At 36.4% G+C, this 24,345-nt stretch overlaps 1 protein-coding gene across 2 annotated transcripts in view; it reads left to right on the top strand.

The window, feature by feature from the left end:
- The first annotated feature begins 4,570 nt into the window (after positions 1–4,570).
- The window catches only part of RIMBP2 (RIMS binding protein 2), a 64,181-nt gene continuing 44,406 nt past the window's right edge, over positions 4,571–24,345 (top strand). Inside the window, exons 1-5 of one of the 2 annotated variants that reach the window (XM_072880077.1) lie at positions 4,571–4,693; positions 11,290–11,394; positions 15,332–15,382; positions 18,049–18,069; positions 21,410–21,614. In XM_072880077.1, the coding sequence (XP_072736178.1) occupies positions 11,293–11,394; positions 15,332–15,382; positions 18,049–18,069; positions 21,410–21,614 (379 nt within the window). In that variant the 5' untranslated portion in view covers positions 4,571–4,693; positions 11,290–11,292. The remainder of the gene's footprint in view (positions 4,694–11,289; positions 11,395–15,331; positions 15,383–18,048; positions 18,070–21,409; positions 21,615–24,345) is intronic. The other variant, XM_072880076.1, reaches the window with a different exon arrangement.

The raw sequence follows: 24,345 nt of genomic DNA, 5'->3' as shown, positions 1-24,345 counted from the left end.
ATCAGAAGAGCTGTAACTCACATAGGCTCTGATGAAAGCCCATCCTCAAAGCTTGCAAAACAGTGGTAGCTGCATGCTTTGATATCTCGGACATGCACGTGTCACAGAGTAGCCCACTGCTGAATTTCCAAACCAAAGGAGGTCTGATTAAGTCCCTGAGACAATGCAAATTACTAAAATTCAGAGATGGCTATGTATGTACTCTACACTTTGTGTGTAGTGCCTGGTATCGAAGCAGACCTGAAATTTCCTGTTGCTGAGGAATTAAAATTGTTTTTATATAAAAAAGGCAGTGTAATAATACTTTATGATAGGAGGAAGCCATGAGTATCATAGCATCACTTAATTTTATTCATCATCTGTCTAGAATTTCTCCCTTTCCCAATGTTTTTCTCTTCTCTTTATTGTTGTTTACACATTGCCTTTACTCTTTACTTCACAAGGCACATAAAGATCAAGTCTTACTTAGGCAGTTTTATATTCTAGCTGGCACAGGAATAGCATGCAGCATTAATGCAGTGAAGGCTCAGTACATTGGTGACACTAAAAATGTTAGCCCCATCACTATCAGAAAGTGAAGAACTATGCGGTAAATAATGCTTTATTATAGGTAATGTTTGTCTCTTACTATAGTGAAGAGCTTGAGGTACATTGAAAAACCTAGTAAAAGCAATTTAAAATATAAAGGTAAAATGTCAACCTTTGACACATTAGCCACTAAGTTAGTAATAAAATTACCTTTTACTATTGTAGTGTCAGAATGTGCCATACTATGGGTGTTTGTTTCTTCAAATATATTAAATACTGTGAAGGGCACAATGCAACAATTCTGGATGCCTGTGCTACTAATTCAGTATCACAGCCTCAGTAGGATCAAAGACTTGCTTTAAGTTTCTCTTTTTTAAGAGAACTTAACTTTTTTTAAGTTTCTCCCTCTCACTTTTAACAATTTTAACAATACACAATCTTTGCAGTATACCTTGAATGTTAACAAACCTTGTGTTTTCCTTCTTGCGTAGCAGGTTTTCTGAGGTCGAGGATAGATTGTGCAGTTTAGATTACATTTTACTATTCAGAAAGTGTGAAACTATACAACTTTGGATGTGGAGGTTGGAGCAGAATTCTAACAGTTAGGGCTCAGCCCTGAAGGGGAAAACCTGCCTAAAATAATTTATTCTTTTTCACCCTTGAGAGCTGGCCTGAAAAACAGGCCAACTTTATCCAAGCAAATGGGGCTGGAGGAGTGTTTATGCATTCAGTTATGTAGCACAGATAAAACTACTGCTCATTTTTGCACGATGTAGTTGCTGAAATTTGACTCTAGAAAAGAGTAGGTACGAGGCTGGCTACCTTTAAATCTACAAAATAAAGCTAACGTTGTACATAACTTACATGATTTAGTTTTGGTACTCTGCATCACAGAAACAAAGTGGCATTCCTGGAGTGGAGTACTTGTGAAAAGATTTTGTGTCCTTAGGAGTGCTGACACTTGTTTTCTGCTCATCTGAATATATATGGGCTAGTGGTTTTATGTAAAAATACAATAGGCATTATACATTCAGAGTCTATTTCCACAGTACCTGAAATCATACCATTTTCATGGTAATTTCTGAGTAATGTTTTCTGAACAATGTCAATTGTTTGAGAAATTGGCAGGTCACTAAAGGCTAGAATTAAGGCAAATGGTGGGTTATAAGGCTGATGGAGCTTTTCACCAATGAAATAAACTGCTGGTTCATTTTGGTGTGCTGGTTTTCAATAACCAGTTTCTGTTTAAGTGTTCAGGAAGTGGAAGACGCTTGAGCAGTATTCTGGCCTTCATAACTGACTCAAATGAGGGTGCATTTAGTAAGTGTGAAGGTATGGGATGAAAAATAAATTGGTTGATGCATTGAACAGAGAAACTTCACAGATCAAAATGTTCCCTGTTTCTGTCATGAAATTAGAACTGTTTATGATGGCACTCTATTTAGGTCAACTGTTTTTGCCACTGGGAACATTGATGTTTTGACGTGCTCTGTGTGTAATTCAAGTTCATGTATATCCCATATGTTCTTAAACAGCCTGCTTGGAGAGAGCATTAAATTCACATTTAAGAACAAATGTTGTCTAAACAAACAAAAAAAAAAAGCAAATGATAGACTCGTCAAGTTTTATGCTGCCTTATGGGTTATATAAATGTGCGTATCACAGCATTCTATGTGATACACAATATTCAAAGGAAAAAGTCCTGGCAAGAATGCCCTGTAGAAATATTAAAAGTTATCAGTGTTGCTGGAAGTAACAAGAGTAATTATCAGAAGGTGGTTGGTAGATTTGGTTGTGTTCTTTCAAACCTGCAAAATGAAAATACACGCAGAACTTAGTTTCAAAGCTGATCTGCCAAAAGAGGAAGTAGAGAAATTATCAGAACTATTTGTGTATTCCTAAACTTTAACTAATTTAGGTATGGGCATTGAGATCCTAAGTGAAAGATCCTGAGATGTGTAAAATATCTACAGTTCTACCTGTCTCTAATTCATCTCTTTCCAAAATTACATTAGCAGCCTGATAGATACCTTTTGTTCTGATAGCCCCTTCACTGCCAGCAGAGAGAAACACGTAGCAGAAAGGTACCGTGCTCACTGGTTCCCAAAAATTATTTAGGCTATGATGACTAGTAAGTTTTAGAAAATTCTTTACAAAGATAGTCAGTTGGTATCAACTGTTTTAGAGACAGGGAAAACTAAAGCCTGAGGAAAATAACCTTTCCTTGAAACTTGTTCAAAATATTGTACTTCATTCATCCTAAGTAAATTAACTGAGAATCACAGACAATAAGAAAATTGCATCATTGATGGTGATACCTCATTGCTTCCTTTTTCATTCCATTATTCTTCAACAATATACATGGACTGATCTGAATAATGAAATACAATACAAAGGATGCAGGAAGTTAATAGGTTTTGAAAATCCATTGTTTAATAGTTTCCTTAGTTATAAAGAAATGAGGGAAGAGGAAAAGAAAAATCTGTGCACAGAAAAAAAATCCCAAGGTTGACAATAATTGCATCAGTTCTTGTGGAAAACATGATTTGTTCCATTTTCCTCTTTCTTTTTTCTAGTCCACTGCACTCTAAAGAGCCCTCTTACAAAGATGAATACGAAGGCTGGCTGCAACCATTTAGATTGTTTGGTCCATGGCAAAATTTGCAAGTTAACAAACTGGAGCCAGAAGGCAAATAGAAAGGCTGAATCAGTTTCCAAAACATTGCTTTAGAAAATGTCCAGGAGATATCCATGTCAGAGATTGCTTAATGCCATTCGTTCTTTAAAAAAACCCCAAGAAATTACAGTAATTAAACTGAAAAAAAAACGTACTTGTCACTTCCTTAACTGAAGTTAGAAAGAAACATGAGCTGCACCAAGATTAAAGCCTATGCCTTATCCCAGTACTTTGTACTGCTTTGCCTTTCCTTAGTCAGTAATCCTGCCAGGATTGTTCATGCTTCTGCACTGTGTTGCAGTTAAAGGAAAACAAATGCTTCTTGGAACCCGTTCACTAAAAATATTATGGCTCTTTCTTTTGCTTTCTTACCTTCTACCAACATTGCAGGGAAGTGGAAATAGTATGTGAACATTATGTATTTTTTTACCCAGGTGTTTATTGCTGGTGGGTTTTCATTCTCAGTGTAAAAATTGCAGTTTCTGATATGATACAAGCTGTAACAGTCCTTTTATTATACATCAATACAGGACATAAAGTCATAAAATGAGCAGGGATAAGAAATCAAATTTTCAGCTGATCTGAACTGAAGAAAGAACTTTTCCATGGCGGGATAAAGTAGTTTAATATTATATTTTCTTATTTTCTATGTGTGTTTATGAAGTAGTCACTATCGCTGATGATTCACAAAATCCTGTATAAAAAGACTTAGTCATACTGAAGTGGTTAAGCTAGCACCAAGTAAATTAAATTGGAAAACAAATCCTACTAGATGAGTATCTGATCCTTTAAAAACCTTCTGTATGCAAATATTTTAAGGGAGAGCAAGGGTTTTGTTGCAGAAGAATACCTCTTTTGAATTGTAGAGACACTGATTTCAAATGTTAGCACAGACCGATCGTGTATATTTGAGTTTATTCTGAAGTCAATTTGCACTAATGAATAGTCCAGAAAAATGTACGTGAGTTACATTTCTATATATACATTAGATCTCTGACTTTTTATATAGCACCCCCATCTCTGATGCCTCTGAGATCCAGAGAAATTAGGAATTGCTTGATTGTCATTTATTTTGTGTGCTATATAGCTATATATTTATTTAACTTTGCATAACTTATGCATAACTACAATTTGGTTGCCAGATCGTAGTCCTTGTTGAAAGAAAATATGTTTCATGCATACATATATATGAGATGCACGCAGCTTCCTCAGTGAACTTTCCCTTCCATTTTTTACACTTCTTTCCTATTTTCTTTGAAATTTTCTTCCTTTTTCCATTTTAACATGCAGAAATGTTTGTGTCAGATATAGTTTTCCCTTCATTAATTAGCTGTTTGGGCAATAATAACATTTTAATTTTTCTAGGTAAAATCAGACTATGACCATCTTAGAGAAACCCTTCTCAGAGTGACCAAAGAACGAGATTTGGCTGTAAAAGGAAAACACCAGCTCCAAGCCAAGCTGGAGAACTTAGAGCAGGTCCTAAAGGTATGTATAATGCCATGAAGTCCGACGATCCAGTACTTCTATTGCTTGTTTAATACTCCTGATGTTCATTCAGTGAGTCACAGAAGCATAAGTGCATTGCAAACTAGGGGACTGAATGCCCCTATTAGTTATGATAAAACGTATGGAATACAGTAAACCAAGTACCTACAAGGGATCTCAAACTATCAGAAGAGAGACATCTTTAGAGATCTTTATCTGATACTTTATAAGTAATTGGATGTAGGTTTTCATTATACAGTTACTGGAGGTAAGTCAAGATGAGAAGGAAAGGATGAGAAGTGACTATGCTGATGAAGGAAATACGAACAACTGCTAAGATATTTTACTTTAAAGAGGGCTATGTCTTCCACTCTAACTCGATGCAAAATGTTATTGTGGCCTTGTGAAACAAGCTGTTGGTACCAGCTCGTATTGCCTGTGCAGAGAGCATCCCATTGTCAGGACAGGGTTGCAAAACCTGCTATTGTTGTATTAGAGAGGTCTTATTTAGAAAGAATTATAGTGCCTGCTACGTAACTACCTTTCTTTTAACATGCTTCTAGAGAAGCTTGGTACGTTGGTGTTTAGCCATGCTTGTTTTCTAGATACACAGTTGTTTTCATGTCATCAATTTGCTGCTTCCTTTTCAACTTAGAAAAATTCAATAATGCATTTTGAATCCTAAGTGTATTCTTCAGTAGCGGTTTCACCGTTTAGTTGAAGATGCTGTCCTGCTTCTGTTTTCCTGGTTATTGTGCATGTCATGGGACAAACTGATGCTATGAAAAGTGAAATTCACCAGGTGAATCTAACAGAGATGAGATCTAGCTGAGATTATGGGGTAGAGTAAGAGTCAAATTCAGTTGGAAAATGGAGTCAACCAAGAGTTTATTACTTACCAGCTAATTCAAGGGGGCAGTAATTTGTATATGTTGAAACAAAGTGCAAAAAAAGTTCTAGTGGTGGGAAGTAAACAGTGCTTTGCTAGGAAACAGCCAGATTCCCAAAGTGTCATTGATTAAATAAAGATGGAAGTCAGTAACTTGATAAGCCAAACCTGATAGATGGATCAGGAGCAATGGAGAAGGGTCTGAAAGGTCCCTTACAGACAATGAGCTGGTGTCCAATGTGATGGGGTAGAGGGAGCCAGTGGAAGGAAGCATATGATGTGGCAGAAACACTAAGTGGTTTGAATGGGCCACTGTTCTCAGGTTTTCTTAGTTGTAGAAAATATGGAAGTTGTGATGTGGAAAACTGCCACCAAAACATGCCTTGAAGAGGGTTAAGCAAATAAGATTATTTAAAAAAAAAAAAAAAAAAGTCATGCAGTTACAGCTGTTTGCATCGGTGGAGGAACTGCACTGGTGAGGACTACAGTGAGAATTCTTGAGAGAGAAAACACTTGTAAACGCTTGTCTGTACTTCAGACCATTAGAAAAATGAAGGATGTGTTTGTCTGGTTAGAATGGAGCATTGATCCAGTGCTGAAACTTTTTGGACAGACTGCCAAAGAGCTGCTTATTTTTCATTTTCTCAAGGCCAAGGTTTTCCTTTTTCAAACCACTGAAGTGGCTAGTAAAGGTGGGATGGATGGTCTGAGAGTAGTAGGAGGTGCAAATGAAAATAAGTGGTCTGAGATCTTAAATTTCTAACAAGATTTTTCTTTGCAGAATGTTTTAATAATGCTAAGTGGCTTCAACCAATGCTTGTCATAAGTACAATCACTTATTTAAAATTGGATTTGTTAATGATTTTGACTTGCATCAGACTCCCTCTAAAAGGGGAAAAATTTTCTTGCTGTTGGCTGCATCAGAATAGATCTGTGCTTTTGGAGATGATTGTAGTGATGAAAATGGCTACCTGTCTGAATTTTGAGAAGATATTTTATTTTTGGCTTGTTGCACTGGTAAATATGATGTTGAAACCATCTCTCAAGCTTTATTTGATATTGCTCAAGAGGTGAGGAGATGGTTTTCCAGCTACAGATGGAAATAAAAGGTGGTTATATGTTATGTCCCTCTTGCTGAGCCTCCGAAAGACTGTGGGGTTATCAAAAGTAAGCTGACTGCTCTGTAAACCAACTTATTCCAGCAGCTTCTGGAAACACGAGCTGTTGAAATCACATACTAGGCAATGCCAAGGGGAGTTAACTGTTATGTGTATCATTGTGCAGTGAATTACCAATGTCCTATTTACCAGTCAATAGGTAGCACTGATGGAATAAATCTAGAATTATGTGCAAATAAGAAATACATGTACTGGGAAAGGAAAATTAAACTGCTTAATTGCATAGAAGACTGGTACACTGTTATCTGTCTTTCGACTAATACAACTTTCCCCAGGAACAAGTAGGAAGTTTTTCTCTAGCAATGGAAGATGATTTACTTTTTCTGTTGTTTCCTTCCTTTTCTTCTGGGGAATACAAAACTGACAGTTCCACAGACCTTTATCACTAATTTGCTATTTTACTGTGAGCTGTGTGCTAGTACCTATAGAGAGGAGAATCAACACCTAGAAGTTATTTCAACAGATATGGCTTGCCTGTGCTCTCTATATAACGATTGTGGGATTCCAGCTTGATAGCTGCAGAAATTCACTTCTTCAGGGAGCACATTGTAGAAAGATAAGAGGAAAAAAGTCGAGAAAAGAAATGAACTGTGCATTCATGGCCCATAAAACAGCTGAGGATTAGACTTTGCTCTAAGTAAATTGGCATTAATTCTCATTTCATCAAATCAAAATACAAATTATTATTGTCTGGACTCCTATGCTGCTAAAAAAAATCACTTTCATGAGCAATAAAACTCCTTTCTCGTACCCTGTTCAGATACTGGTTTTGCTAGGCTTGTATGTTTTTGAACACTTGAAACTCCTCTAATGACGGACTGGTTTACTTTCTTAAAACAGATTAAAGAACGTACTTTCTTCTTTGGCCATATCGAACAATGTTCATTTCTCCACTCTTTAATTAGGATATCCACTGGCATTTGACTTAATGATTCCTCCAAATTTCTTCTGTAGAAGAGCTGAATCTAGTTATTTGACTGATTTTGCTTAACTTCTACTGAAATAAAACTTCTAATGGCAGTGAGAGAAACATTCTGTAAAGCTCACTGTTCTGCTTAAGATCTCCTTCAAAAGTTTTCCTTCACCAAAACAAAAATTATCTGGTGGATATAGACACGCTGGCTTTTCACGTACAGTAGTTCTCTCCCTTTACCAGAACTCTTCTGAGCTGGCAGAGTACCTTGAACAGACTCGAAACTCTAAATCTCCTTTTTAGCATTAAACCATGCCCAAGCAGATGCAGTTAATTCTGTATTTCATGTGTGTCCTCATATGCTCGGGAAATTAGTAGTTTGAAAAAATGGTTTGCAGCTTTCCAGCCATTGGAAAGTTTTGAGAAATATTTAGCCTAGTTTCCCTGTCAAAAGAGAAATTCAGTTACACTTTCTGTTATCTCAGGATGTATCAACAGAGCAGAAAAGGGAAGATGAAGAACTGCTGAATTAGCTAACTTCTGAGAATCTTCACAGTGCCTCTCACACAGAACAGTTCTGATTTTCTGATGTGTTCAGCCAGCTTTTCCCATTCATTCCACTGTAATGGTGCCCACCCATCTGCAAGCGCAGATGACAAGTCCTTTGATCAGAGTACTTGGGTGAGAATTAAATTTGCTCCTCATTCAGCATCATGTATGAGTTCTGTCTCATAAACAAGACTTTAGTACTTGAAAGCCATTTGAGTTTGTTCTAGCATTAACCAGTTGCACCTTTTAGAACTGTAAAAGTCACTGCTATGGGAAAGAATGGGTTTCTTTGTTTTGTTGCAGCTGTAGGTAATACAGTGCAACCACTGAAACGGTTGGAGCAAGGATGGGCTATTCATTGTCAAATCCCCCTGCTGCCTATGAGGAAGCTGGAAAAACAAGAACTGTTTGAGCAGGTCCCTTAAGTGCTATTTTAGAAACAGTTTATAGTATACAGCTGTCTAGCTGTATAGTTTGAAAGAAAATGGAGATATCCACAGTGTCCCCAGTTTGTTCTCTGCTGCGTAGCAGGATTCTTGCCTTTGGTCTGAAAGATACACCAAAAAGGTTCCTTCTTCACACATTCTTTGAAGGATATAGCATTATTTGCCAGTTGTTTTGAAATATGAAATCCTTACTGTATTTTTCTGTGCTCTTTTAGATGTGAATTTGCTTTCTGATGTTAGAGTAACATTATTAGGACCTCTAGAAAGGGTGCAAAAAGGGAAGTGAAAATTTACATGTTTAGAAAGTTCTAACTGGCCTCACATTAAGGACAGCGATAGCATGGACAAATGGATTGCCAGCACCTACACAACCCATGGCAACGTGATCGTTGCGGAAGCCAATCCTGAAGGAAGATGCAGAAAGAATTCAGCAGCTCAGAGCTTTCTTCCTGCTGTTCTTCTAGTGATCTCTGCAGTCCTCCTCCGCTGCCCTGACCTATTCCCCTTGGGCTTGGAAGACGAAATGACAGCAGCTGATGTGCAGACAGGAAGCACAAAACAGATTTGCAGACAGAACCGATTTGTGAGCAGAGTGGGAGGGGAGGAATTGCTTCTGGTTTGGGGGAGATTTAATTGCTGTGCCAGGGGAGGGACAGATGCTGGGGTGAAGAGATCCTTGCTGCTTTAGATACGAGGTAGATCATGACAATACTAAAATGACTGAAAGATACTTTTAGGTTAACATAGATGACCAAGTGGTCTTTTCTGACCTTAAAATCTACAAACTGTAAATCATTAAATACATATTTTAGGAAAGAGAGAATTTAAAAGCTGGGGAGAATCACAGATCATGTATCACAATCTGTTTCTTCATTACATTTTATAGATTAGCTGTATGGTCACGGTATTAATTATTTATTGATCTCTGCAAAGGACTAGAAAAGTTCTGTAGTAGCTTTTGTAAAAGTACTGAGAACTTAAGGGTATCAAAATATGCTGTACCAAATCTGGTACTTAAATCTTGAGAGAGTGAAGTGAGACCTTTGTTTTTTTTCTGATAATTAAAGGTTTTAATTAAAGGTGTGAGAATGACTTGATTGCCTCACCATTTCTTGAATATAAGAAAAGTGCTGATGCTCCATTGGTGTCAGGTTTTACATAAGACTTGATGGAAGCTGCTGATCTCAGTAAATGTAGCTTCATGCTAATTTAAATAATGAGTAATGCTATTTAGCAAAATAGGTTATGTTCATTCAGATGAGATGAGAATTGGAACCATTATTTTTGGTCATTATTAAATACTGAGAATAGGTATTACCCATGAATAGATCCATTTAACTTTTGTACAATATGCACAGTTCAGAAATGGCTACAGTCAAAATACTGAATCCTCACAAAACTCCTAGAAAACAAGCCATAGTTGAGGGTCAAAAGTGATGAATTGGAAAAATCTTTGATGATTTTTTTTGTTGTTTTTAATCAACACATCAAATTAAAATCAATAAATCCCAAGCAAAGGCCAAACAGAGTATTGGAGACATTTCTGCTTCCTTTGCAAACATATCCAGATTGAGAGAAGTCAGCCTCACTGTGCTGTCCCTCTTTGTTATGAGTAACATGTAGCAGAGAATAACAGCTCATTAAAGGTTAGCAATATGCTTGATAAAATTTTCTCTTGTACACAAGAAGAGATATTTTGGCCTGTTCTTGTCAATTGCAGCCACGTATTTCTGTTTCCAAGTGCTGATTCCTAATAGGTTTGTGTATAATAACTCATGGTGCTGCAGATAAGACATTGTGCTTCTGCTCTGAGAGTATTATGGGAATAATACGTAATTTGGAAAATAAAAATCTTTAATACCAGTTTCACCAGAGAAGGGATCAGAATCTATAAAGAGATCTTTCTTAACTCCCATTTATTAACAGGGTTTTTGAAAGTTATAATGATATTGGGAAAGTAATATTAACCTGTAATGAAAAAGATTTCTATCTGCAAAGGGTATCTTGACATTGTTCAGCTTGTGCTCTTCCCAAGAACCTTTCTTATATTGCTTTGAATCATTAGTAGCAACTGTCCTTTAAAAGTTGTTTTTGAATACTGTATAGTCATTTTTGTCACAAATCCACCTGTGTTAGTTTTGCTCTGTCTAATTTGCTATAAATGATAGGCAGAGATTAGCAAAGGTAAGCTATTTCTTTTGGGTCATCATTTGCAAAACAAATCACAAAACCATATCCTAGATAAAGAGGCATTTAGGGAATTGTCAAGCTAATTTTTTTCCAAGCTTTAATTTTTCAGCACAATGCCACATATAAATGTGTGCCTGATGGATAAAATGGGTACTGTTCACTTGTGCATCACAGAGGCCACATTGCTGGCAGTGACAGAGTCGTATATCCTAAAAGAGATTGCTGTCAAAATGCCTGAGTTTAGCATTGGCAATATGCCCCTAAGTACTGACCGAATTAAAACCCTATCCAGTTTCCAGCTTGCCTGTCGGAGATACCAGAGAGCTTTTATGTGGAGATGAACATCTGCATGCCTAGGAATGGCAACATGTTTGGCTGCAGGTAGAATATGTTGAAGTCTCCTGATAGTTTTTCTGCTTCCTTTGAAACAGCATATGCGAGAGGCTGCTGAACGGCGGCAACAGTTGGAGTTGGAGCATGAGCAAGCCTTGGCTGTTCTCAACGCCAAACAGCAGGAAATTGAACTCCTGCAGAAGGTACGTGGAGAAAGGGAAAGTCAGGTGAGAGAGCAAGTTGCAATGACAGAGCACAGGTCATGAAACAGATCTCCTGGTTTAAAGGCACTTAAACCACACCCACCAAACTGGTTCCTGTTCTGGATTGTTCTGCATGATTGCTGATGCAGTTGTAACAAGCAGATGTTTACTGTTGGATTTATACGGCCGTACTAATTGATTTATAAATGTTCATGCCAGTGAAGATTAACTGACCAGTATATGTAAGTCCTCATATTTCTCAATAGGGAGAAAAGTGATACAAATACATGTATTTCTTTTGTATTTCCATTGCTTCCTTTGCTATTGGGCTCAGGAATATTTGTGCATTCCTTAAATATCAGGAAGGAATCCAGTCTTAATTTCATGACAATCAAAATCCGGGGAATCCACCATTTCCTTGTCAGTTTGCTGGAACAGTTAATCATTCTCACTGGCGTATTAATGTTTTGTTAGGATTTCTTTGGCTTCCTCTTCCAGACACTGGTGATTCTTACTACCTTTCTCCACTAAGTTAGATTAAAGTAAGTCCTTGTCAAGGTACTTACACATCACAGTTGATCTTCTTTTTCATAAACGAAACCATTGTTTAAGTACCTCATTTCCAAGCTCTTTCTCTAATTCACAAATCACTTTAAGTTGTTTTTTTTTCACACTGCAACTTCTCAGTATTCATTGTAATATAAAAACCATGGTATTGAGTTTCAATCTTACCAAAGTCACTTAAAGCTGCAGTTGTCTCAATACTAATGTTGATTTTTCCAATTACTTGACTAGATCAAAACACAGAAATAATAATGCTAATGATAATTTGGTAGAGAATTGGCATGGAGGGACATTCTCAGCAAAATAAAAAGATGTATCTAAATGTAGTTTGCTTGAAATAGAAAGCTTCATTTGGCCAAATGAAATCTTCCAGTTAATTTTCTGTTAGCCTTTTGCAAGTAATCCATTTAGGCATATTTCAAAATGCCATTTCTAGTTATATTCAGCTGTTGTTATTTGAACTTCCACTAAATTTTGGACTTAAATTTCTTGGCAAAGCAAAGAAATCAAAGAAAGTTACCGCTTTTCTGCTTGCTAATTTTTGTTACATTCTTGTAATAAATCCACATTACATGGGTCTTTTGTTACAGATTGGCAACAGGAGACAAATCTCTGTAACAGTGTTTTCTCCAGTCATTTTTGCTGAGCTATAGCGTGATAGACTTCAAGCACAAATGAGGTTGTATTGTATTTGTTCTTTTACTCAATGCGACTAGCTCAGCATCTGTAGCCAGTGATTAAATTCTTGTTCAGTGGACCTGAAGTAGCATGGAATACAAGATCATTTATGTTAAAAATTATTATCTAATAATCTCTTACCACTAAGTTCCACTAGAATTTTAGCTTACGATTCCTATACTAAAATCCACCATAACAATTCATCTATGCCTTACTTAGTAGAAGCATTTAAGAAATAAGTTATCCTTCTTACTGGTTTCATTCATTAGCCTGAAATATTCCCCCTAGGGCTTTGCACAGACATTCATTTTCACCCTGAAACATCTAATTCTTTATGTGATTAAGCTGCTATAGTGTCTTTTTTAATTATTATTGCCATTCATGATAAGGATCTGTGATAACTTAAATGAGCATTCTACCCATCACATCTCGTGACAAAATCTACATGTGATATTCATTCTAGACACCACTCAAAAAGAAAAAGGGCTTTATCTACATGTGACATTCATTCTAGACACCACTCAAAAAGAAAAAGGGCTTTTTTTAAAAAAAAAAAAATTGTTTTCATCCCTTCCAAGCTCAGATTCTTTTTTGTTGTGACATGTTGGGATCCCAGCTTGGTTGAGATGCTTAGTTGCTTCTATAATACTATTATTATTGCTATAGAATAAGAAAGAAGACCAGATTAGTACACTGTATGGGTAGAAGAGGTAAAGTATCCAAAACATTAAAAGATTTTGGGGGGATGTCTATACTGTGCACCATTCTACCTTGTAGAGAGATACCCAAGCTACCTGTACTACCTGCACTACCACTACTCTAGGCGTGGTAGTGGAACTGAGCACAGACCAATTTGTCCTGCTTTAGCCTCTAGACTGCTGGTATCCAATACATCTCCTTTTCAACATTACAATGCAAGGCATATTGTCAGAAAAACAATTTAACCTAAGTAACTATAATACTTTGCTTCCATCATTAAACAGGAATTGCTGGCTCACATTTCATCCAGAGCTGACCTCCCAATGTACCTAGTACATGTGTGTTAAATTCTTTCTTCCTTTTTTTTATTAGAGTCATCTAATTAGTTGAAAAAGTACCATGAAATGAAAGTAGTAACTCCAGGCAGTAACAGGATGACATTTCACAGCATATCTTGTTACTGTCGTAAAGTTGCTGATGAACCACAGAAATGTGCACTTTAAAACAAAGCAAGTTACTGATACAGTCGGATGCATTTGCTGTCACATTTTAATATTATAAACAAAAATTCATTGTGTTTTTAATATCTGTACAGACTGATCAGATTTTCAGTTTAAAAGGAAGAATATATTATTCATCAAGGTTTTGTGTTGATAGGGAATCTGATGGTCTTTTTCTCCAAGAAAGCCTTACTACAAGACAGTTCAATGTAAAAGAGAGATAGCTATTGATGGAGGTTTTCTAATCATTTATCAAGAACTCATGTTCTGGGTAGATTTTATTAAACTTGTAGTAATGGATTACACAAGGCTTTCTATTACCTGTCATTATACATTTCCTAATGCTCCTGGAGCCAATATTTTATCAGGTGCTAGCAATAAGACTTATTGCTGTAGTACAGGAAGAAATATGACTGTGCTTGCAGGACCGAAGTAGGCTTTATTACCATGCATGACAGTGAAGTATAGTTTGGGGGGTATATGTTTTTGGTTGTGACTTTATGGCCTGGCCCAGCTTCCATTGAAACCAAGAAGGGAGTAGGGCAGCCCTCACAGATGAGGAAAATGAAATTAACGTAGCTGTGTCAGTGTCCATCATGGGAGTCTCTGGCCCATTAAATTAGAAAGTCTGTGGGGTGTTGCCCTCTGCTAAACCGTAGGGTTTTAAGACTTTTCTCTGATGAGGAATGTGCAGACTGTGGTCTTTGGGTTACAGTAATAAGGAGCTAAGAGGCAAAGTTAGTGCATCACACTGCTATCAGCCTGACACGATGGTTAACAAAAAGTTTTGCTTATCTTGGGCAAGCTTTAATAAAGAAGATAGTGAGAACTTAAATGGAAATAATGTGAGGATAACACAAAGTTACTGAGTGCTGGGTTTTTTGTTTTTAAGGTTTAGACTTTTCCTGACCAAAATTTGATAACTGAATTTCTGAGCTACATAAAATACACTTTTCTGCTCTTATTGATTCCCTCTTTTCTACTTTGACTCAGATGATTGGACCCTAAATGTTGCACTCCTGTTTAGAGACAACCTTTCTTGTGGTTGCCTTGAAGTGTTTTGTGAGCTATTTACTTAGATGATAAATACTGTTCCTGCATCTAAAGAATGAGCTTAATTTTTTGTTGCAAACCTCCTGCAATGTACAATAGCAAGCTCATTTTTCAGCTTTAATTTAGAGGGTTTCAGAGATATTTCTGATGTGTTCTTGCAGTGTGTTGAGCAATGCTCTCCTGCTCCATCAAAATACCGATGCTATTAAGCTTCATTGAGATTCAGTCTCCTAAAAATAAACAGTTATTTCAGTGGCTTGGAACCAAAGCGCTATAGTAATATTGACGGAGCCATCCCTTCAAGACTGTAATTGGCTTTGGATTTGAGTATACCGTATGCCACTTTATGTGGATAGAGCATACTACATGTGGCATGACTAATTGATTTTTCTTTTCTTCTCTCTTTTCTCTCTTCTCTCTCTTTTCTTAATTATAAAAACAAGGCTCAGGTTGAAGCTAAGAAGGAACATGAAGGAGCAGTTCAGCTGCTAGAGGTAAGAAGATATCCTTTGTGTTACCTTTGCTTGTGGAGGTTCCATTCTGAATGTGATAACTTTACAGTATCATCACTTTTGAAAGTTTCAAGTAATATGTAGGCAAATAGGGATTTTTTTTCTCTTCTAAAGTAATTGCATCCTTTAACAATTATAAGTCAGTTAGGATTGCATTAAGCTGAGTTGTTGGAAATGATGTGTGTCCCTCAATTTCTCTTTGTATAGAATGGAAATCTTAGTACCTTTTTTTTTGTAAAATACTATCAGATACGTAGAAAGAAAGTGATTATTTGTAAGAATTATATTGTTTAGGCTGGAAATATAGCTGCAAATACCAATCAATTACCGAAGGTTCCTAATTAAATACTGTCTAGTAAACATAAAGCAGTATGTTAAAGAGCCAAAATTTTTAAACCTAATGAGAGAATTTGGATACTTTGATAAACCTTCAAAGGATGTGGTAGAGAGAGAACACTTCATTCTTTTTATTGGAAAACTAGATCTTTTCAAGGTAGTCTGAACTGGGAATTTGAAAATCAAGGGCACCAGAAACATATTCGAATTTTTAATTAGAAACATAGAATAATTCTGTTTGGAAGGGACCTCTGGCTATCTGGTCCAACTCCCTGCTCAAAGAAAGGCCCTCTTTAAAATTACTGTAGGCTGCTCAAGGCTTTGCCCAGTCCATTTTTAAATATCTTGGGGAATGGAGATATTACAACCTCCATGGGCAGCCTCTTTCAGTTTTTCAGCACTTTCGTTATGAAGAATATTATTCCTGTATCCGGTCAGAATTTTTCTTTGGATGCTACCCATGTCCATTGCCTCTAATCCTATTGTTGTGCATCACCAGCAAGGGCCTTTCTTAGCATTTCCCAACTACGCTGCAATATGTTTTTAGAATTTGCCAGTGACTATTGGATTTAGTAAGTAAACACTGTTAAATAAATTAAGTGTTGATCTGATTCAAGATGAATTAAGATGATCTGATTTACTGACTTTGAAGGCACTAAATACCTGCACGTACTGACATCATCCATAAAGGCAACATCATCCATAAAGATACATCAAAAAATCTTATAGCAATTGCTCAGTTATGACCTTGGCATGGGGCATTTCCTGTAAATTCATTACTAGCTGTGTTTATGGACTCTGCATCACATTTCAAGCCTTCTTTCAAGTCATTAATCCTAAAGAAAAAAATCTAGTAATTTAGTCTTCTGTGCCTAAGGATACAGAATTGCTTGTGTCTTGTACAGAAGTGACATGAGGAACGGGAGCAAATTCTTACTCCCATTCAAAAACCATGAGCTTTGTTGTCAATTTTAGTTGGAATAGGGCAAGGTTTGCAAAACCTCTTTGTCTTAGGCTGGAGTGAAATTTTTAGAGATTTTAAACTGGGACTCAAGTAGTGGAACCTCTGTCATGGATACATATGGTTACGGTTAAATTACATACGAAAACCCAAAAAATGAAAGGAGAATTGAAATAAATTAATACACTTGAATATCTGCCTTGTGCTGACAAAACCTTTTATTCCCTTTTGCTGTCTGCTGTTTAAAAATGCAGCTGACCCACAATGGTGTGCAAGATAGGACAAATGACAACAACATGTAGCAGAAATTAGAACTCCTATAAGAAGGTTCCTAAAGCAAACAATTCCTCCCCAGTTTTTCAAAACTAGGCTCAACAGAATCTTTAAGTTCCAATCATATTGTCTGATGTACTTGGATAAGGTAAAGTATCAGAAAATATAGATGCACAAGTAAATAGCACACTAACTGCATCCAGATTTCCTTTTGTTCTTTTTTGTTCTTCATTTTTTCATGCAAAATAGGTTTTTGCTGATAACTACCAAACTAGTTTTTCTGTCTGAGGAAAAGGCATTAAATGATTATTAAGTCTTAATATACAGTACATATCATAAAGGACATGAGATACCATAGATTAATTATAGCAAGTGCGTTGTCGACATTTCACTTAGAAATCTGTTTTTGGCAGAAGGTAATTTCTAGTCTTTTTACCTTCTGACAGTAGTTCTGCTGTCTTTGTACTTACTGGTCATGCATTGATGGAAGGTGGTTTTTCTCGTGCATTGTTCATCTTCAAAAATAAATTTTTAAAAATTGTTTATTTATATCTATAAAAGTTAATATTCCCACAGAAAGTGATTTACTCATATGCTTTCATTATCATCATACATATTAAATTTGTTTTGCCTTTAAGAACATAAGATTAAATTATTAATGCCTGGTGGAAAGTATATGATGCAGGAAAACTTAAGTAGAAACAAAGCAGGCAAGTGGTTACTTACCCCCCTCAAGCTAATCAAAATTCCTATTTAGCTGATTTGTCTGCGACCTCCGATTTGCATAACCCCATCAAGGTTTCCTAAGCTTTTGCCTTTTATTGCCATAAGCCCATTAATTTTTAGCATTTTATTTAATCTGCCTTTTGCAATTTACGACCAGCAGTGATACTGATTTCTGAAACATTCTACAGCGTGGTTTGTGTTAATGCATGTTTTTACACATATTAACTGTTCTAATATATTTTGTGTTGAAATGTAAAAAAAGTGTTCAAAACTGGTTTTATTTCTTTGTTTATTTCACATCTCTTCGTTTACTGTGTCTTGTTTGGAATTTATTGCTTTGCACTTCATCCAGAACACCTTGGACAGCATGCAGGTATTTTAGGGCATAAATTCTCCTTTCCCTGTCCTGAATCCTGCACTTTTCCCTTTAAAATGAGTACGATAGTCCTGCCTAACCTTGCATGGGATGTGTGCTAGAACCATTGTTATGCAAGCATGCTTGGCATTTATTGGCCTACTACCAAATCATCAAAATCAGAATTTTTTTCTACAGGAGATTAATCTCCAAATATGGCATGATTTAATGAGAACTCCGATACTGTTTTTGAAAGTGAATTTCTTATGAGCATGCCCAGTAAGAATGGTTTGGTAGTTTATTCAAGATTGTAGCTTTCTGACTGTGTGGATTTTGTCTGAATTCAGATTGTTTCTTTATTAACACAAAGACAATTTTATGTGGTATTTTCACCTGAGGTTGATTTATTGAGCCACCTACTGAAAGCCATTGCCGCTACGTAAACAAACTATGAAATGGTATCTCCGTAGCAGAATATGTGGGCTAATTACTAGTCTGAATTCAAGCCTGTCCACCTGGAAAGTTGCTCATCATCTTACCTGTCTTGTGCGAACAATATCTGTCTTGTAATGGATGAAGTCTACTTCATTTTCAATTTAAGAAGCTGTTTAAGTTTTAGAAATAGCACTATGTATTGTATGAGAAACTTGGCAAGTCCTAAGTGAAATATATCCAATATGGTCTGCAGTAGAGAATGTCTTTTCATACAACCCCTGCTATAGGCAGATCCAGTTTTAGGGAGATCTGGTAGACTTGGCACTTCTGTGCCATCGTTACTAGGATAGGCTATATGGGCAGAACTGTGATACAGAATAAAAATTCAGTACTTCTGAGAGTGTAAGCACATGCCTCACTCTGCAGTGACATACAAGAATATGTAGATTTTCTACAGTGAGGTGAGTCTGGCTGGCTAGCAATGAACTAAGCACCTGCCTGAAGTCAAGAAACAAAGGTGGGTATGGGGATGCCTCCTGTTAGTACTAGATCTTATGACAATTTTTTCTTTATATAGTACCAGCTTTATGCTCACTTCTAACTCATAACCTTGATTAAAAAAATGTAGTAAAGGCATTTTTCTTCCAGGCTTCATACTGTCATGAGAGAACAACTTGAAAATGAAGATTTTAGATACTCAAAAGAAAAGTCAAAGAAGGTGTATACTGAAATGCAAATTAGTTTTAAATTAATAAATACTAGTAATACATTAAATTAATATTTTTTCAAAAGTATTTTTAAGGCAGACTTAGCATCTTGTTGGGTTCTGGATGATGATGTTTTTATTTTTTATTTTGTGCTAGACTTTCCATAACTGCATGTGGAAAGGTCAGTATATATTCTTAGAGAGTTGAATAGCTCATCCTTAAACTTTCCGTTGGAAAGAGGGTATCTAAAAACCCAAACCACTTTACTACTTTGTTTGTTTAATGTTCCTTTAAAATTGTACATAGATGCCTTATTCATGCAGCAAAGTAACAAATAGCAAAGGCTCACATTTTGGTTGCTCAAAACCACAGTGAAAAGATGAACGTCAAAACACAAAAATCAAAGCATTTAATGTTTGTGTAAAACTCCCACAATGTCTCTGTATCTCATTGGGTTTTTTTCATAATCAGTCAGATAGATACCCTGAGACTTCTTTAGCAGAAGTAAATTAATTTGTGTTTTATGAATACAAAGAAATTATATCCTCAAAATTCACTGTAGCTTTAAAAATTTATTTGTTACAAAAAAAGGAACAAACTGTACCACCTTCTGTAGTAGGAAATTTGGATTTTTGTGTTCTTCTGGGAACTATAAGTGTTTTCTTTATCTTTAGCTGTGCTAAGATCTTTGTATAGGTGGTATGTAATATATGTCGTTTTCTTGACATGTAATATGTGCAGTTTTTCTTATATGAACTGAGAACATTTTCCTCTTTCAAGAAAAAGAAACCTTTAGTACAGTTGAATGAATTTAATTGATATCCAGACTTCCTTTGTTAGTACACTTGTTTAACTAGGCCTATACTATAAAGGGGTTTTTAATGAAGGGAAGTGATGCTTGTTCATCATAAAGCATCAGATTAGGGTATAATGCATTAGCTTTTCATATAAGGAGCCTATTACCGCCTCTGTTGAGCTACTTCTGCTTGCAGCGTTTGGGTCACAGCACGAGTCACGAGTGCTCCCCACGCCTCAAATGCCAGTCTTTCTCTGGCACATTTCCAGAGTGCAGACCAACTGTTTGCCCCTACGTGAAAATCAGACCTCACAGATGAAGTTCTCAGGAGCTTTGCTGATTCTTCAGTCTTTGCAAGAGGTGTTAATATGCTCTTTCCTAACCCTCTGGGCACTCTAGATTTGTGTTTTTTCTCTGGTGTATGCAAACAGATATACAGGTTGTTTATAAATGCGGATTGAAATCTAAATGCATTATATTGAAAACATTATTATATCCTTAATTTAGCTGGTACAATGAATGTACAGATTTGGATTAAAGGTTTTTTTCATGCTTTAGCGTCTTCGCTACTCTTATATATTTTTTTGAGTTAAAGTTGTAGAAGAAATCCTGAATTCCCATGCCCTTTTTCATTTTTTTCAGCCAGGGAATCTTTCCTTTCCATCACCTCATCCATTTTTTCACATCAGGAATTCATAAACTGTATGTAGGCAAATTTCCCAAGTCAGCACAGAAGCTTATCTTTTAAGTTCTGTTTTGTTAAGGCCTGATACCTCAAAATTAAAACAAAAATGTTTGCCAACAATGACATTTTGGTACTTCTCACAAGCTTACAAACAATCCCCTCTTGGCTGGTGTCTGGATTACTTCTGTGTGGTTTGGCACCTATAGTGAGGAGCACTATTTCTGAAAGGGATTTGAGCCAGTAGATAGGCCCACATTCTGCATGAACCATGGTGGGGGATTTTTGGTGGTGTTTTTTAATACATCAGTGTTAATCTAACAATTCAGGAGGCTTCAACTTAATAGCCGAGGATGGGCAAACCTCAGAAATATACCTGAGTTTTAGAAAAAGTTGGAAAAGTGCACAAAAGTGACATTCAGATGTGTGTAGAAGTCACAAAGCTGTAGGATCTGTTTGCAAGTGTTCTTGGCAGTGATTTTTTTAGCACTGCCAAAAATTATGATGAGGAATTTCCGCTTTGGAAATTGGGGATGAAAGGAGTACTTACCTCAATATTACAGGGCTACTAAAAAGTTTTGTTTTAAATATGGGTGAGAATTTAGGGGGAGAAAAGTGTGACCTGTTTATCCCAAACAGTTTGCCTATCCTGGCTTCCCGGTACTTAAGAAAAACCTGACGCAGTCATAGCTCACTCTGATCTCAGTCAAATGTCTGTGTTATGTCTTGCTTGTGCAGGCCAAGGTCCGAGAGCTAGAGGAGAAATGTCGGACACAGAGCGAACAATTTAACCTCTTGTCCAGAGAACTGGAGAGGTTTCGACAGCAGGCAGGAAAGATTGATCTCCTGAGCAGTAACTCGGTGGCATCCTCAGATATTCCTGCTTCTCCTGGTAAATCTCTATCCCAGTTAATGAATGGAATAGCCACTTCTATAGGCAAAGGTAAGGACCAGCATTTTATTTGTAGGTATCTGTTCTGCCCTGTAGGTTTTAATATGCAACTCAGTGATGTAAATAGACTTTGATTGTACAAATGGAGGATAGAATTCGCTCCTGTTCCTGTTTTGTGACTCGTTTAAATTTCAGAGTCTCTCTTAAGCCTTCACTGAGGTTGTTCCAGTTTTATTCAGGCATTGCTGTGAGCGGAATTCTCTCTAATTGTTGTTGGGTGTAGTGATGAGAAAGCTGTTCAGTGTTAAAATGGTGTCTTCCTAATGTAAATATCTACTTCTGTGGGAAGAAGAAAGACTGTCTGCACATACAGGCTTTGCTTTAAAACCTTCACTGTTTTAGAGACAGGAGTTGGTTTGCTATCTTGTTGAAGCAGCAGTTCATGGGGAAAGAAAGCATAGAGACCCCCACCCTGCATTAGCCATTGCATAAAAGAAACTTGTAAATAGAGCTGGGTAGAAAATGGGAAAACTGACTGGAATATTTTGACAAGCATGAAAATGTTTTTGGTTTAGTTGCATTTGTTCAACAGAAAATATGCACTTCTCCGTAAAAACTTGAAAGTAAAACATTAAAAAAAAAAATTATGTGGAAGCAAACACTGTCTACAAAAACACAAATTCTGTCACAAAGTGATTTTGGTTGGAAAGGAGTTTCATGGGATATATTTTAACAGACCTGAACAGGGTTAATATCTACAGTTGCTTACTAAACTCTGCAAAGGTGTGTTTAAATTTTTAACTGTGTTTAAAATAATATTTGAACGTGTAACTGCCAGGTGCTTTAAAAACAGAAAAGTCACAACAAAAATATTGTTGATTTGAGTTTTAAAAGACATGGAGACTGTAAAAAAAAAAAAAAAATTAATTTATATCTGTATTGGTGTTCTTACACTTACAGTGCCTAGTATCTTCAATACAGTATGTGTTTTTCCAAGATCTGTGTTGAACTTTTGGCAGGTCATCTCCTGTTGCCAGAGGCAACTGCTCCTCCTAAGTACACAACTTTGTTAACAATTCATTATTCATAAGAAAATTTAAAAGATCAAGGCGAGAGGTTACCTGAGGACACTTGAAAGTAACTTGCATGCAAATCGAATGCTAGATTGTGTATTACAACTATGTTGTTGTCAAGGCTGAGGAGTGTGCTCACCAGCTCAGTATCACCCATGCTAGAATGACTTTAACTACTTGTTCTGCAAAGGAACACTTGTCAGGTAATTTCCATTACTTACAAATTCCCCCAAAGTTGTTTTGAAATGACTATGAAGAGGAACTGGAAAGATGAAATAGTCTTGACTTTTTTTATTTCACCTTCCTAAGCTTCTAGAAAAATTCTGAGGCATAGGGCCTAGAAATCACAAATCATTTCCCTATTGCTACAGATAAGCAGTTATTTTCAGTGAAGGGTGCTAAACTCAATGTGAAACCAAGTCAAAAGGAACCAAGGTGACATCCTTCTTTCATTTCACTTCAGTAACTTTGTACGTTGTTTGCCTTGGGTTTTTGAACACAAAATTCAAGCTGTTTGCAGTCTTGCCCACTGTGGTGTATATTTGCTATAGGCTTTTCTGGAGCTGCAAGTCTTACCTAAGTGGATATTAAAGTGCAGTAAATGGAGAATTCAGAAGGCATTACCTGAAAGCCATAAGAATTTAGTGGAAATTTCCTTAATATCAACAAGATTAGCTCCTCATGTCTCTAAGGACGGGATTTTCAAAGCAACAATTAATTTTAAAGGAAAGGTAATTAGGTATTGAAATGTCCTTCAGGCAGCTAGTGAAGGTCCAGTCTGTATCTCTGGAATTGATCTAAATAGGCCCCAATCTTCAAATAAAAATCAAATAAACTTTTTGAGGTCCTCAGTCAAACTCTCCGAACTAACTTATATTTATTTTTTAACTACTAACGGAAACAGCTTTTAAAAAAAAACCTTCAAAACATTCAAAACATAACAAACAGAAATATTCCAAGAACTCGTTGACTGAAAACACAGAAAACACATCTAGGTCTGTACTGAAGTCATTTAAGGGCCTTGCTCTGGAAACCTTTTCTCATAACCTATTGATTTTTATGCGACTTAGAATTCAGGGCCTGCAGCACTGATGTATAAACGTCAGAAATCCTTGGACGATATTCATTCTCAGTATGAATGCACTGATAACAATAAAGTAATGTTTAAGCAAGTGGGCAGGATTTCTAATTATTGAAATCAACCATTTCACAATAATGATGGTAATGCTAAAGCAAGTTCTTCAAACCAGAAGTGTAATTATTTTTATTATGTGTGAGGAAGAAAGAACACAAGAGGGAACACAAGGACAGCTTTCAAAGCAAAGCAAATGACGGAAATGAGATCAGTTTATGACCAGCTGCTTTGCCTTAATTGGTGATGTTTGAATGTATCAGGAAATGAAATAAACCTAGCCAGAATAGATTAGAATGTAAAAAGTTCACTCTAAACATATAATAATGTCACAATCAGATACAGAAACCTTAAGATTTATTATTCCTCAGATAAAAGGCTCATTTAAATGGCCTTTCTAGATAATTTAGGGAGTCCATAATGAATCAGCAGTTCCAATAAATAAAATGGAGAGTCTAATTGTACTGCAAGTATGGCCAGCTTCAATTCTGCTGAGACATTTAAATTGAGTCTGGTGCTCTTCCTTACCTCTTTGCTTGAAAGGGTGTTCTTCAGCCTTCCTTAACAGATAGTGGCC

Source organism: Ciconia boyciana, chromosome 15, assembly GCF_034638445.1.
Source record: "Ciconia boyciana chromosome 15, ASM3463844v1, whole genome shotgun sequence".
NCBI classification, from domain to species: Eukaryota; Metazoa; Chordata; class Aves; order Ciconiiformes; family Ciconiidae; genus Ciconia; species Ciconia boyciana.
This window is presented reverse-complemented; position numbering and strand designations above follow the sequence as displayed.